Genomic DNA, 14,437 nt, shown 5'->3' on the forward strand with positions numbered 1-14,437 from the left:
AACTAACCTATAACCTGCTATTTCTAAAACAATGGTGGATGGAAAATTATGGGCGGGGTTTTTTGGCCTAAAATTCTATTTTTTAAATCACTTCAACAAAAAAAAACACCTTAAATATAATAACAACGAATATAAATCATCTAAAACACCCTAAAATCACTCAAAAAAACAAAAGTAACTTAATCCAAAAAATCAAAACCAAACTTGATTTGTCGTTCCATCATTTTTAGAGAAAAAAACAATCATCATAAAACTCATCTCGTCGGACAGAACCCTTTGACACTAAGGTTAGCCATTTTAGTTGGTAAAATTGTGGCAATCAACAAACATTCTCTCTCCTCTATCGAACTCCGTGATTGAAAAATGAACAAAATAACTTTTAAACCAAAATAAAATTTGTCATGATTTTGAAGTGAGTCATGTATTTTACTCTTTAGTTCTCTACCTTTTAATTTGATATTTTTTATAATTTATATCCTAATTATACACACACACACACACACACATATATTAAAACATCAGTGTTTTACCATGAACAAAGACTTGTTGCACTATGGATTACTATATATGATGACATTTTAGCCCTTCATAATAAAAGTTGATGAACTAAAATTGGTCTCAAAATGGTCTTTTCACCACGTTCAATTGGCATTATCAAATTAATCGGGATCTTCTCACTTTTTTAGAACATTAGAATGAATTAAATACCCTTCAAAGCAAAATAATAATAATAATAATCTTGCATCCAAGGGCTTTTTAGTCCTTTCAACTTTTTCAAAATAGTAAAATGACTAAATTACCTTTAAAGTCAAAATTAACTTCACTTATTTTAAAGGTATTTTTTTGTATTTTTATTTTTTTTGTTATAACCAGAAAGATTGAAGGGTGATTTGTAATTTAAAAAATATAAATATTATTAAAAAAAATTGGTTCATGTGAGCACGCGTCAGTGTGTGGGTGATACCCACACACTTCGGGCAGTGCATGCAACATCACTTAATAACCAAACATCGACTATCAAGGCGACATTGGAATCTCCTCGATGACCCCTCCATGCTCAGGAGTGTGTGTGGTCAATGGACCTCTGGTTTTGTTGCGACAACATTTTCTTTGTTTTCTCTCCTCCTCGATTTTCAATCCAGTCACTTCAATATTTCAAAACAACCATTCGATTTGTTTTTCCTTCAGACTTGACCATTGTTCTTTTGAATAATATTTGTTTTGTTTGAAATAATTTATAAATTGAATTTTCTTTTCTTAATTTCACCATCCTTCAATTTTTTTCATCTATCATATTTGGTCATCATTCTTTTGATTGTTGTTTTTTTTATTCTTTACTTAATTTATTTTATTTTTCAATTTCCCCCTTCTTTCATTTATTTCATTTGATTTTTATACCAAATTTGATTCTCGTTCTTTTTATTGCTATTTTTTATCACTTTCTTAATTTCTTTTATTTTTCACTTTCTCCTCTGTTTTTTTTATTTTTTATACGAAATTTGGTCATCATTCTGTTTATTTATATTTGTTTTGTTTTTAATTTTGAATGATTGAAAATCTTGCTTCATGATTTTTTTTAGAATTGTATTCTATAAGGTAACTCGGATCACGTGTTTTGATGATTAACCCGATTGGCTTTTGTCTTTTTTTTTTCAAGGTTTTGTTTTTTTAATTTTTTTTTTAATTTCATCATTCGACATGAGGTTATTAAACCTTTAGCTTCGTGATTTTTGTTGTTTTCCTTTCTATGAGATTATCTTGATTTTATATCTCAGGTTGCAAGTTAATCAACTTAAACCGGGTAGACTTGGGTTTTCTTTGACATTTTTTTTTAGTTTTGCCTTTTGTTATTTAGTTTACTTGAGAGTTGACCTCAAATGTTTTTGTGCAGATTATCCAGATCTCATAACTGAGCCACGAGTTTGGCATGTTGAATAGAGTTATGTTTTTTTTTTTTTATCTTTTGTTTAATTTATTTTTTTAGTTTATCTTTTAACATTTGATCTGCTGGTAACTGAGCTTCAACTTTTTTTTTTTCATATAAGGTTATCCCATTCTCATTTAGTTTTGCTTTGTTATCAAATAATATGGTTGAGATATTTTAAAAATATTTAGAGGATATCTTTTTATAATACTGGTAAATGTTCATTTTTTTCAATTAGTCATTGTTGTTTTTTTTGTTTTTTTTCTTATTGTCATTGATTTTTTTTCATAATTATATTATTAAATTAACCATACTTATTGAACTTATTCGAATCATTGATTCGGGTCCTAAATCCTTTTTTCTTCTTTAAATATATTGTCATTGTCTAAACATTTTTTTGTTTTATGCTAAGAAAAATTTGACCCGGCTCGCGACATAACATGAGCCATCCATCTAATTTTATCTAATTGGACTATTAAATGACATTTTTTTGTTTATCTTGCGCTACTTTCATCCTGTGTTTTATAATCTTCACCTTTTTCAAAGTGATTTAAACCAATTCAGGTCCAATTAATTGTCTGTCACTGACTTATTCCCAACACATCAAGGTCTGACACTTTCTACCATACAAGGCTTTATATAGAGCCATTTCCCACATTAGCTTGATAACTATTATTGTAAGTAAATTATACTAGTGATAGATGATCTTCCCAGTTGCCCACAAACTCCAATATACAGGCCTTTAACAGATCATTTAGGGTATGAATTGTTCTTTCTGATTGTTTATCGGTTTATGGATGAAAAGTTATGTTTAGATTCAATCTCGTCTCTATAGACTACTAAATGTTTAGCCACAATTAGAATGTGAATCTAGGATCTTAATCTTACACTATCGACATTGGTATCCTATGTAACCTCACCACTTTGTTTACATGTAGTTTAGCCACTTTATCGACCAAATTCATCTTTTTCATAGGCTATAACATAACATATTTAATTAGTCTATCCATTATCACCCAAATAGCATAATTACCTCTTTTTTCTCTAGAAAACCTAGACACAAAGTCCATAGTGATATTTTCTCACTTCCATTCTGGTATTAACAATAACTGCACAATATCTTCTCTACTGGCTTTTGATGTTATACTTTCATATGTTGACATTAACCTTATTTGACCACATATTCTTTTATTTCTCTCTTCATATTTAGCCATTAATAAAAAAAATTTAAGTTTCTGTATATCTTAGTACTTCTAGGATGCACAAGAAACCTTGATTTAAATTCTCCTTTTAACACTTAATTCTTCATCATTTTATCTTCTAATAGATACATTTTCCTTCCCATCACCTAGAATCTGAAATAGAGTCTTAACCCATGAGTTTCTCACCTTATTCACTTCAATATTTTTTTGTTGTGCCTCCAATACTTTGTCTCTCCATTTGTTTAGATGATATGCCATCCATCTAACTTGGAAAAAGAAAAGAAAAGAAAAGAAAAAGGGTCATGCATGACTCACACGTGTTACTCCATCTGTTTTTAGTCCAGAAGGTGGTCTAATATGCCCAGCCTCCTATTTGTAAATCTGGACAGTTTTTTTAACCAAAAAAACATAGATTTAAGCCCATTATGTTCAAATTTAATTCTTAATTTATAATGGCTAATCAAAGGTTCATAATGTGGAAATTAATCCTGATAATTATCAGATTAATTCTTCAACTTTTTAGCTTACAGAATCCCCTATACAAAAGGGATGAATGAAGAGTTTAAAAAAATATTTTTTCAGATTTTTACACACTCTTCATCACCTTTTTTTTAGTGTTTTTCTTCTCTTTTTATGCTTTTATTTTCCTCCTAAAATTCAAGAGTTTTAGTTCACTTTGTTGAGAGATAATCAAGTTATTTTACTTTGATTTAAAGATCTTAGTTTGGAAGTGCATCTAAACCAAAGTGGTGTTGTTGGAATATTGAGAGACAAATTGCAAACATTCTAGTCGCATAAGTGAAGAGTAATAAAAATTTAAGGACAAATGATTCATCGTTGACAACAACAAAATATTTATTACTTTATATTATTTCAACAAGTACATACCATTCTTTGTTTTAATTTAAGCATAATTAATTTTATTATTAGCATGTATACTAGAACTTTTTATTGTATATCAATTGCAAGTTTGAATATATGTTTAGTATGCATGTTGATATATATATTTTTGTATATTTATGTTGAAAACAAACATCCTAAATTTTAATTTTTCATATTTATAGATTAAAATTATATGCAACATAGACTTTTCTTGAGTAATATTTTTTCTTTATATTTTATACGTTCTTGTTACATGGTTATTATATAATAAATTATATATCTTTTTCTTACTAGTCTAATAAATTTATATCCTTGAATCACAATTTAATCCCCTTTTCTTAAAAAAATATTAATTGTCTAATAGAAATATAATAACGTTGAGAAGATTGAAAATTTTGCAATTCTAATTATAATATATATGGAACCAAATTATATTTTTTAATGGAACGAGTTCTAGCGAACTATTTATTTATGAGAAACTGGATATAATATTACACCATAGAAAAGTTAGATTATAATAGTTTATGCATTTCTATTTTATACTTATATTTAAATCAATAAAATTTATACACACACACACACCACAAATATATAATATATGAATCTTGATTTTATTTTTTATGAAGAGGGTATTTTTAAGGTAGCTTATATGTTAATCAAAATTAATTTTTTATTAGAATGATTTCAAAAGAACAGCATTTATATTGACCCAATATATTTTTAAAAAATTAATAAATTCTTTTAGATATTATTCTCGATAACATAGACACTGAGTCCCGTCTATGAAATGCAAAATCTCGACATGGATCCATAGAAACGAATCAAGTTGCTGGGCCACCATCTGCACCGTACAAATAGTTGATAATAGGCTAGTCATATGTGCCTAGGATCCCCACCCCTTCAACGCTCTGGATCCAACAAAATTCAAAAATCATCCCCTCCCTCTCTTAAGAAACCAGAAAAAAAGAAATTCGAACTACTCCTCTAACGGCTACATTTCTCCCTCTCCCTTCTTGTCTCTCTTCCTCCTCTCTCGCTACTCTGCCCAAACCGGAACTCACTAACTCTCTCTCTCTCTCTCTCTAGAAATTTAGTAATGAAGCACTTTATGCTACCTAAGAACCCGGTCTTGAGAGAAGCAGCAACAACACACAATGAGCAGTCACCAAACCCTAGCTCTCACAAGACGAAACCCTCGCAATCGCCTTCGCGGAGGGCCAAATCTTCTAAAGAGAACGCTCCGCCTCTGGATCCGAACTCTATTACTTCCGATCTAAAGCCTTCGCCGTCTACTGCCTCCGCCAAGTTGAAGAGTCCCTTGCCTCCGCGGCCTCCGTCTTCAAATCCTCTCAAGCGCAAGCTTAGTATCGAGGCTTTTCCGGAGAATTCGCTTTCCGATTCTGGCGTCAAGGTAATTTATTATTACTAAATAAATAATACCGCCTAGGTTTTTGTTTCTGGTTTGGTTACTGAGAAAATTTTGGTTTCAGTTGAATTAATTACTATTTTTAGATTTTAGGTTTCTATACATATCTGTTTGGAAACTGAAACTGAATAGAATTTTTTTTTTTATGTTTCTGTTAATTTTATTTAATTTTTTTATAAACAATACTTTACTTGATTCCACTAAATAGAATTTTAGCTCTCTATTTTTTTATTGTGTTCTTAAGGTATCTATGATTATAAATCTGAGTGTTTTATTGTTAAAAACTTGTTTTAAGTTTGATTTCACTTATTTTCAAAATTTTGGCTGATGAGAAACGGCTTCAATTCACTTCCAAATCGTGCGATGGAACGGATTGGACTGGAATTTCTGTAGTATAATCTGTTATTAGCCAAAGGAAGAGTAAGAATATTTGCATTAGGATCACCACACTTTGTTCTTTTCATTTTCTTGGGTTACATGTTGAATTTGAGATTTAAACAGTTTTCGGCAGCAGCTTAGTGTTACAATATTAAAAATGTCTCAGGTAGTGGTACGAATGCGGCCTTTAAAAAAGGACGAGGAGGAAGGAGAGACAATAGTTCAGAAAATATCTAATAATTCTTTGTCAATCAATGGACAGACCTTCACTTTTGACTCAGTGGCAGATACGGGGGCCACCCAGGTATGATCTCTATCTATGTGTTCCTTTGCAGTGTACTAATTGGTGATCACTGTAATCAAATACTCATTTAAGTTTTCTTGGATCTTGTTTTCCACAGCTAGACATGTTTCAACTTGTAGGAGCCCCTCTTGTGGAGAATTGTCTTGCTGGGTTTAACAGTTCTGTATTTGCCTATGGACAGGTAACTTCACAATTAGTACTGTTAGTTCCCGCCTTTTCTTTTATATTGCATAAGATGATGTTCCCAGCTCTTCTTTCTACTCTTGAAACTGTATTGCTCAGACGGGGAGTGGAAAGACATACACAATGTGGGGCCCAGCCAATGTGTTGTCGGATGAAACTTTATCGAGTGATCAACAAGGTTTGACCCCCCGAGTCTTACAGCGACTCTTTGACCGTATAAGTGAGGTGAAGACTTATTCTTTTCATTTTCAAGCTGATTGAAGATTGTCTTGTGTTGAAGATTATCACTGTCAGTGCTCTTTTTTCCTTCGCAGGAGCAAATTAAGCACACTGACAAACAACTTAAGTATCAGTGTCGCTGTTCTTTTCTTGAGGTTAAGTAATTCTAAATGCTTCTTTTGGTACACTTGGGCTTGTTTAGCCTTGTATTTTACACCAGTTGATTATTCAACTAATTTTTGCAGATCTATAATGAACAAATAACAGATTTGCTGGATCCAAGTCAAAGAAACCTTCAGGTAAACAGGAAAATTTTGAATCTTAATCTGCCCTTAATAAATAAAAAATGGTTTTCTTAGTCGGTCTCGTTTCTTTTCCAGATAAGAGAAGACATGCAAACTGGTGTTTATGTTGAAAATCTCAAAGAGGAGTTTGTATTTACAATGAAAGATGTGACCCAGCTCCTGATAAAGGTTTGATTTCAATTTCCTTCTGCTATGAAGAAATATGAATGTTCGTGAAGTATAATATTAAACATGTTGTTTAGACTACTTTACATGTTGTACTGAGATAAACATGCTGTTATAAGCACAGCTCTTACACAAATTGATATGAAGTTCACAAATATTGATTGTGGCATAATAGTTCCCAGAGACAAGTTTTAAGGCTCCCATGGAAAAAAATGTTGAGGTTGACTTCATTTTATACAGTAGCAAAGTGAAGATTTGTTGTCAGTTTAGACTGTAAAGTTTGGGAGTCCTTCCGCTGATATTTTTTCCACTATTTTTTTTTCTCTTTAGATAGTTTCTTGACTAGCAAGGATCTCTTATGAATTTTGTTGATCTCCTCACTGTAAACACACGGCTAGAGCAAGAACAACTCTTGTGTCCCTTTTGTTCTAGAGCATAAATAAGGAAGAGAATGATTCAATTACAGACCTTGGTGGTTTAAATGTCCCAGACCTGGTTCAATTTTTCAACTCATTCTAGGAGGATGAAAATCATCTTCACTTCTAATTACATCCTGGAGTGAAAACAGAAAAGGAAAAATGGCTGAAATCCATAGGTTATAACAGGTAATTTCAAAATCTTAAGTGCATGGGGCTTTAGAAGTTTTTTGAATGTTGTTGCATTTTTACTGCCATCTTATGCAGGGAAGTCTGCTTTTGAGGAGAAAGAATTAACAAGGAAGTAATGAATTTGGAAAAATAGTTGAATTTCAGTAAAAAAAATGTTTTTATTAAGCAATGAATGTGGGTTTGCTTTATCATTCTTAAAAGGGATTTGGAGATAAATTGTTGATGGCATTGTTCTTACAGTGCACAATGTAAGACTAGTTGTCAATATCTACTATTAAGTTTTTGTTTTTTGATTCCTTGAAGACATGCACAGAAACACTCTTACTGCAGTCTCTGTTTGTTATTTACCTTCATCACTGCTTTCAGTCTTATATTTAAGGAGGAATTACTTCATGTTCTTGTTGAAGTCTTTTTCCTAGTTTGAAATTCTATTTTTTTTCAAAGTGAAGCCAAGCGTTAAGTTTATGGCTGCTAAATAAATTATGCAGGGACTGTCCAACAGGAGGACTGGTGCAACCAGTATAAATACAGAGAGTTCCCGTTCACATAGTGTTTTCACTTGTGTTGTTGAATCCCGGTGCAAGGTAAGACTTTCACTGCTCATATATGCATCAATGCTATTTATTCTTCATCCTATTGAATGAAGTATGTTGTCAGGTTTTTATTCCTTTTATTGGTGTTTCCCTTTCTGGTTGTAGATTCTGAATCTCTTGGTGTGACTCAAACTCTATTTTCCTCCAAAATATATTTGCCTGCTAAGAACGTTTGTATATTGTGAAGTTTGGTAATATTTGGTTCATGAACATGCTTCTTCTTTGTTGATTTTGTCTTGCATTTTCTGCTGGAGGGATTCTAAATAAACTAAACTATTATCTTATAGAGCATGGCAGGTGGAATGAACAGCTTGAAAACAAGTAGAATAAATCTTGTTGATCTTGCTGGATCAGAGAGACAGAAGTTAACTGGAGCCGCCGGGGATCGGTTGAAGGAAGCAGGGAATATTAACCGATCTCTCTCACAGCTTGGGTATGGTCATATCTTATCTCATTTACTGCTTTTTTTTTGTGCTGAGTTTCAAGTTGCTGTAAAATCAGTTGTACCTCAAAAAAATAATATTGTTGTCCAACAAAAAATCTTCTGATTGTTTTTTCAAGTTTGATACTACAGCATATATGATATTGAGTTTCCCAGAACAGCAAAACATACAATAATCTGGCACTTGTTTGAGCTTTTAATTTAGTACTACAGTTGTGACTTGTAAAGATATTAGTATAAACTGCCTAGATTTTCTTTGTTGATAAAAAAAAAAATGAAGAAGTGCAGTGTAGAAACAAGACCGGTAGTTTGTAGAGTGCTTAAAAGAATTATGTAGGATGGGCTGGGGGTAGAAGTTAAGAGCAAAATGCAGTATACATATCAGAATCATCAAATACATATGATTAGGGAATAATCTATTTGGCTGCTTTTGGGATTCCAGCTAAACGATAAAATTCCTGATTGCATTTTGTTCTCTCAATCTGTTCTATGATGTGTTTTCAATGGTCATCAGAAAATGAGTTTGAGCTTCTTAATAGGTGCAATTTCTAATGAACATGTTCATCTAACCATGCATCAAGAGACATTTCCCTTTAATTGTGACCAATTATTGTATTTGCAGGAACTTGATAAACATTCTTGCTGAGGTTTCTCAGACAGGAAAGCAAAGGCATATACCTTATCGAGACTCCAGGTTAACGTTTTTATTGCAAGAATCACTTGGTGGAAATGCCAAACTAGCTATGGTGTGTGCTATTTCTCCAGCACAAAGGTAAACAATGCAAACACTGCTGTCTTGAAGCACCCTCTCTCTCTCTCTCTCTCTCTCTCTCTCTCTCTCATAATGGAAGTTCTTGTGAATCAACAATGCAGTTGTAAGAGTGAAACTTTTAGCACATTGCGATTTGCACAGCGGGCTAAGGCAGTCAAGAACAAGGCTGTCGTTAATGAGGAGATGGAGGATGATGTGAATCACTTGCGAGAAGTAATACGGCAGCTAAGGGTAGACTCTTATTTTCAATTATTAATTTTTTTGTGTCATCAATAGTTGCACATACATGACTCTGGATGAATGCAACAGGATGAATTGCACCGAGTGAAAGCAAATAGCAACAATCCAACAGGTTGGGATCCCCGTAAAAGTTTGAATATATTGAAAAGCCTTATCCATCCACTTCCTCGATTACCTCAAGTAGATGAAGATGGTGATGAGATGATGGAAATTGACGAGGGAGCTGTTGAAAAGCTCTGCATTCAAGTAGGTCTGGGACCAGCAGGCGCAACATATCAAAATTATGTTGATGAAGGCAGATCTATCATAGACCAAGGTACTGAGGATTCAGATGTCGACATGGAAGAAACAATACCTGAACAAGCTGAAAAACATGAAATTCTGATTTCGGGTTGTGCTGAACCTGCTAGAAACAACACGTCAGGTTTTTCCAACATTAATGCTAATATTTGTCGTGTTTTTATGGATTTACATGAACAGTCTTACAAATACTAGAAAGTCCAGTCCGATTTACTTGTTGACACACCCGATGCAGAATCTTGCGAGGAGCCAGCTGAGGAGAAAGGGACTCTTAGGTCCTCCGTCAGTAAATTGATAACAGAAGAATCATCAAACAAAATGGTGGAGGTCAGGTCCTCCTGCACTTCTGGTTCCCAAAGTGGATTTTCCACTAGCATTTCCACCACAGACGAACCAAATGGTTCTCAAAAAGAGACAGGGAATTGTGTGTCTCCTTCAAGCCTCAGTATAGTTCCTTCTGAAGTGTCCCCTGTTCTTAAATCTCCAACTCCAAGTGTTTCGCCTAGACTCAACATCAGCAGGAAAAGTTTGCGGACTTCATCAATGTTAACTGCTTCCCAGAAAGATTCCAAGGATGAAAGCAAGTCAGGACCAGAGAACCGTATATCTTCTGCAAAATTCGAACCTTCAACTGCTCTAATTCCTCAAACCAGTAAGAGTTTCCTTGCATCAACTGAACATTTAGCGGCCAGCCTTCATCGTGGCATGGAAATTATTGATAGTCATTGCAGGAGTTCTGTATTGAGGCGATCTTCCTTCAGATTTTCCTATAAGCCTGAAGAATCTAAGCCGATTCTGCTTCTTGACAAAGTTGATGTGGGCGTGCAAACTTTTCCTCACGATTATGAGATATCAGAAACAGTATTGTTGTGTGCAAATTGCAAAACTAAAACACAACTAGAGGTGAAAGATGCAGATGATAGCAATCTGCAGTTAGTACCTGTTGATGGCTCGGACTCCAATGATAAACCCAAAAAGCAAGTTCCGAAGGTACGTTTGATGGCTTCATCTTGATGTTTTGGTTTTAATGATCATGCTTCCCTATTTTTGTGAACGGGCTGGATAACATTTTATTGTTTCTTCAACAAACAGGCAGTGGAGAAGGTTTTGGCAGGAGCAATCAGGAGAGAAATGGCCCTGGAAGAGTTTTGTGCCAAACAAGCTTCTGAGATAACGCAGCTCAACCGTCTGGTAGGTAGTGACTTTGGACAACAGCAATGTAGTCATTATTTTCTTTAACTGCTGAAATGATTTCTCGGCCATTGTTTACAGGTTCAGCAATACAAGCATGAGAGAGAGTGCAATGCCATAATAGGGCAGACAAGGGAAGATAAAATTCTTCGGCTTGAGAGCCTTATGGACGGTGTTTTACCTTCTAAGGATTTCATGGAGGAAGAGTTAGCAGCACTCATGCATGAGCATGAGGTATGGCTGTTTTACTCAGATTTTAAAATATACTCATTAGTTTTTAGATATTTATAATTTTTTATTGACAGCTTTTGAAAGAGAAATATGAGAACCACCCTGAAGTTTCAAGGACAAATATTGAGCTGAAAAGAGTTCGGGATGAGCTAGAACATTATCGAAACTTCTATGATTTGGGTGAAAAGGAAGTCTTGTTGGAAGAGATTCAAGATTTAAGAAGCCAGTTACAGTACTATATAGACTCTTCTTCCCCATCTGCTATAAAAAGAAATTCACTTCTGAAATTGACCTATACATGTGAGCCTAGTTTGGCTCCCCCACTTAATGCAATCCAGGAATCAACTGAGGAGAGTCCCGATGAGAAACTTGAAATGGAGAGAACGCGCTGGATGGAGGCTGAGAGCAAGTGGATTTCTCTTGCTGAAGAATTGAGGACTGAACTTGATGCTAACAGAGCACTAAATGAGAAATTGAAGCAGGAATTAGATACAGAGAAGAAATGTGCAGAAGAGCTGAATGAAGCAATGCAAATGGCCATGGAGGGACATGCACGCATGCTTGAACAGTACGCAGATCTTGAGGAAAAACATATTCAATTACTTGCAAGGCACAGGCAGATTCAAGAAGGAATAAATGATGTCAAGAAAGCAGCTTCTAAAGCTGGAGTTAGGGGTGCCGAATCCAAGTTCATAAATGCACTTGCTGCCGAAATTTCTGCATTGAAAGCTGAAAGAGAAAAGGAGAGGCGATATTTTAGAGATGAAAGCAGGGGACTTCAGGCTCAACTGAGGGATACTGCTGAAGCTGTACAAGCTGCAGGTGAATTGCTGGTGAGGTTGAAAGAAGCAGAAGAAGCTGTTGTTGTTGCTGAGGTCAGTGCCAAATCAGTCCCACATTTTGATACTCTAGTATTCTTTGTTAAGATCATTTTTCTTATCATTCCCTGGGCGATACATCCTCTAGTCTGAAAGTCTCACTTCACGTGCTTCCCGAAACAAGTAAAGGAAGGTTTAGAAGATGCTACAAGTAGTCATATCACCTTTTCTGGGTTTATTGTGCCTGACTGACATAGTCATGTCATTCCAATTACATTTTTTTTTTGGGCTAAATGGTAAAAAATCAAATTGTTTTTATCCACCTTGATTCCATGCTGATAAAAGGAACTTTCACACTCATTATGCCTTTAACACCATAAATGATGCACATAAACCTATTGCACTTTTAACTGATGATTGTGCTCTAGCTCTAAACGAACTAAATAGGGTGAGCAGTAAGCTACATTAGTTCTTCATTTTGCGTACTCAAGTTGCTAATTGTTCCTTTTACTGCAATACTTGAAGTAAACGAACTAAAGTTCTTCATTTAGCTCTACACGAACTAAATAGGGTGAGCAGTAAGCTACATTAGTTCTTCATTTTGCGTACTCAAGTTGCTAATTGTTCCATTTACTTCAATACTTGATCGAGGTTTTCTTATCGAGCATGAATGCCAAACTCATATCATTGTCTCTTCAACATTTTGAATTGTTGCATAATTTTGAACTCGTGAAATCTGTTTTAGCCCCTGCAAATTCAACAATATTTGGCTTTTCAACACCTGTGCATGCTGTTCAGCTAAATGAAGCTTCAAAACCGCCTCCTGTTGGGAAAACTTGTATACTTGATTAATGCTGCTCAGCACTGTGAAGTGTGAACACGTTCTAGATAAAATGCCGAATTATGTGCCTTGTCTCGTGCTCTATAGTTTGCATGTACCAATCAGAACTTCATTTTTTTTCCAGAATCCAGTTTCTACCATGAAACATGAACTTCGATTATGGAACTAACCATTATTCAACTTGAAAATTCTTGGCAGAGGCGAGCTATGGAGGCAGAGCAAGAAGCTGTAAAGGCAAATGAACAGATTAATAAGCTGAAGAGAAAACATGAAAACGAGATCAGTTCTCTAAAGGAGCTAGTGGCAGAGTCTCGTTTGCCCAAAGAAGCAATACGACCTGCTCACAATGATGATTGTAATATGCCCAAGTATGATGCAGGTGAGCCTCTTGGCGAAGGCGATCAGCAATGGAGAGAGGAGTTTGAGCCATTTTATAAAGCCAAAGATGGTGAATTGTCAAAACTCGCAGAACCCTCATCATGGTTTTCCGGTTATGATCGATGCAACATATAAAAAGTGTACGTATTACTAACTGTTATGTGATATATAGCCAAACTTGTACTGCTAGTTTTTGCCATTTGTGAGGGCCAACCTCTCGGCTCTCATACTGGGCCTTGTATTCCATTCGGATCCTTGCAGTTCATAAGAGTTGAATGAATATATTCTTTTTATTCACACCTCCACGCATTTCTTATTCATACATAGGCACATAATATACAGTAAGGATCCTCCCAGGACTCGTTTTAGCTCATCGAAACAAAATCCCTTCTAGAACCGGCATCTGTAATGATGACTTAGGCATGTATATAGTCAACACAGACCGATGTCAAGGCGTAAGAGTCGCATGGACACACGCCGTAGGAAAGGAAGAAAGGAAGGAGACTGTTATTTTGTATTCAAATGGGAGTTTCGGATGTTCTGGACATGGTGGACCCCTGCTGCAGGGACAGTAGGCCTATACAAAGATCTGAAGAAACTAACTATAATGATGTAGTCAAGCTTTTTAGATCATTTATTTTTTTGGTTTGGATGTCAAGAGGATAGGAGGCAATCTTTAACTGGATCAGAGAAGTATGTCCATTGTCCCTTTGAGTATACAAAAGGCAAAAGCAGACAGACAAGTCCACCATTACTTCCATACTTAGGCAGCCTTCATGGTACTGGAGGGAGGAGTCTATCATATCATAGAGCATAAAAAAAACAAGAAGCCTGTGGCCTTGTCTTCTCTGACATGAACTATCCATACTCGCGGTCCATTTCTAAACCAGAACGGATGGAACAAGCAGCATCCGAATCCATGCACTGCTACAGGATTAGATAGGATTACAATCTGAGGAGGGGGAAGTGGGTCTGAAAGTGACGTCTGGATAACATTTACCATTAAAGAAACGAAGAGAAATTTCCCTTTTGGAA

General features: G+C 34.9%; 1 protein-coding gene across 1 annotated transcript; it reads left to right on the forward strand.

Moving 5' to 3' along the window:
• Window positions 1-4,904: 4,904 nt before the first annotated feature.
• LOC133682676 (kinesin-like protein KIN-12B) lies at window positions 4,905-13,699 on the forward strand. Its single transcript, XM_062106141.1, has 17 exons — window positions 4,905-5,419; window positions 5,979-6,116; window positions 6,214-6,297; window positions 6,399-6,524; window positions 6,614-6,673; window positions 6,764-6,817; window positions 6,899-6,991; window positions 8,085-8,180; window positions 8,477-8,622; window positions 9,254-9,403; window positions 9,505-9,634; window positions 9,713-10,067; window positions 10,179-10,933; window positions 11,036-11,134; window positions 11,216-11,368; window positions 11,440-12,240; window positions 13,223-13,699. The coding sequence occupies exons 1-17, from the start codon at window positions 5,105-5,107 to the stop codon at window positions 13,535-13,537; spliced, it is 3,870 nt and encodes a 1,289-aa protein (XP_061962125.1). The 5' UTR covers window positions 4,905-5,104; the 3' UTR covers window positions 13,538-13,699.
• Window positions 13,700-14,437: the final 738 nt, after the last annotated feature.

This window comes from Populus nigra, chromosome 2 (assembly GCF_951802175.1).
Source record: "Populus nigra chromosome 2, ddPopNigr1.1, whole genome shotgun sequence".
NCBI classification, from domain to species: Eukaryota; Viridiplantae; Streptophyta; class Magnoliopsida; order Malpighiales; family Salicaceae; genus Populus; species Populus nigra.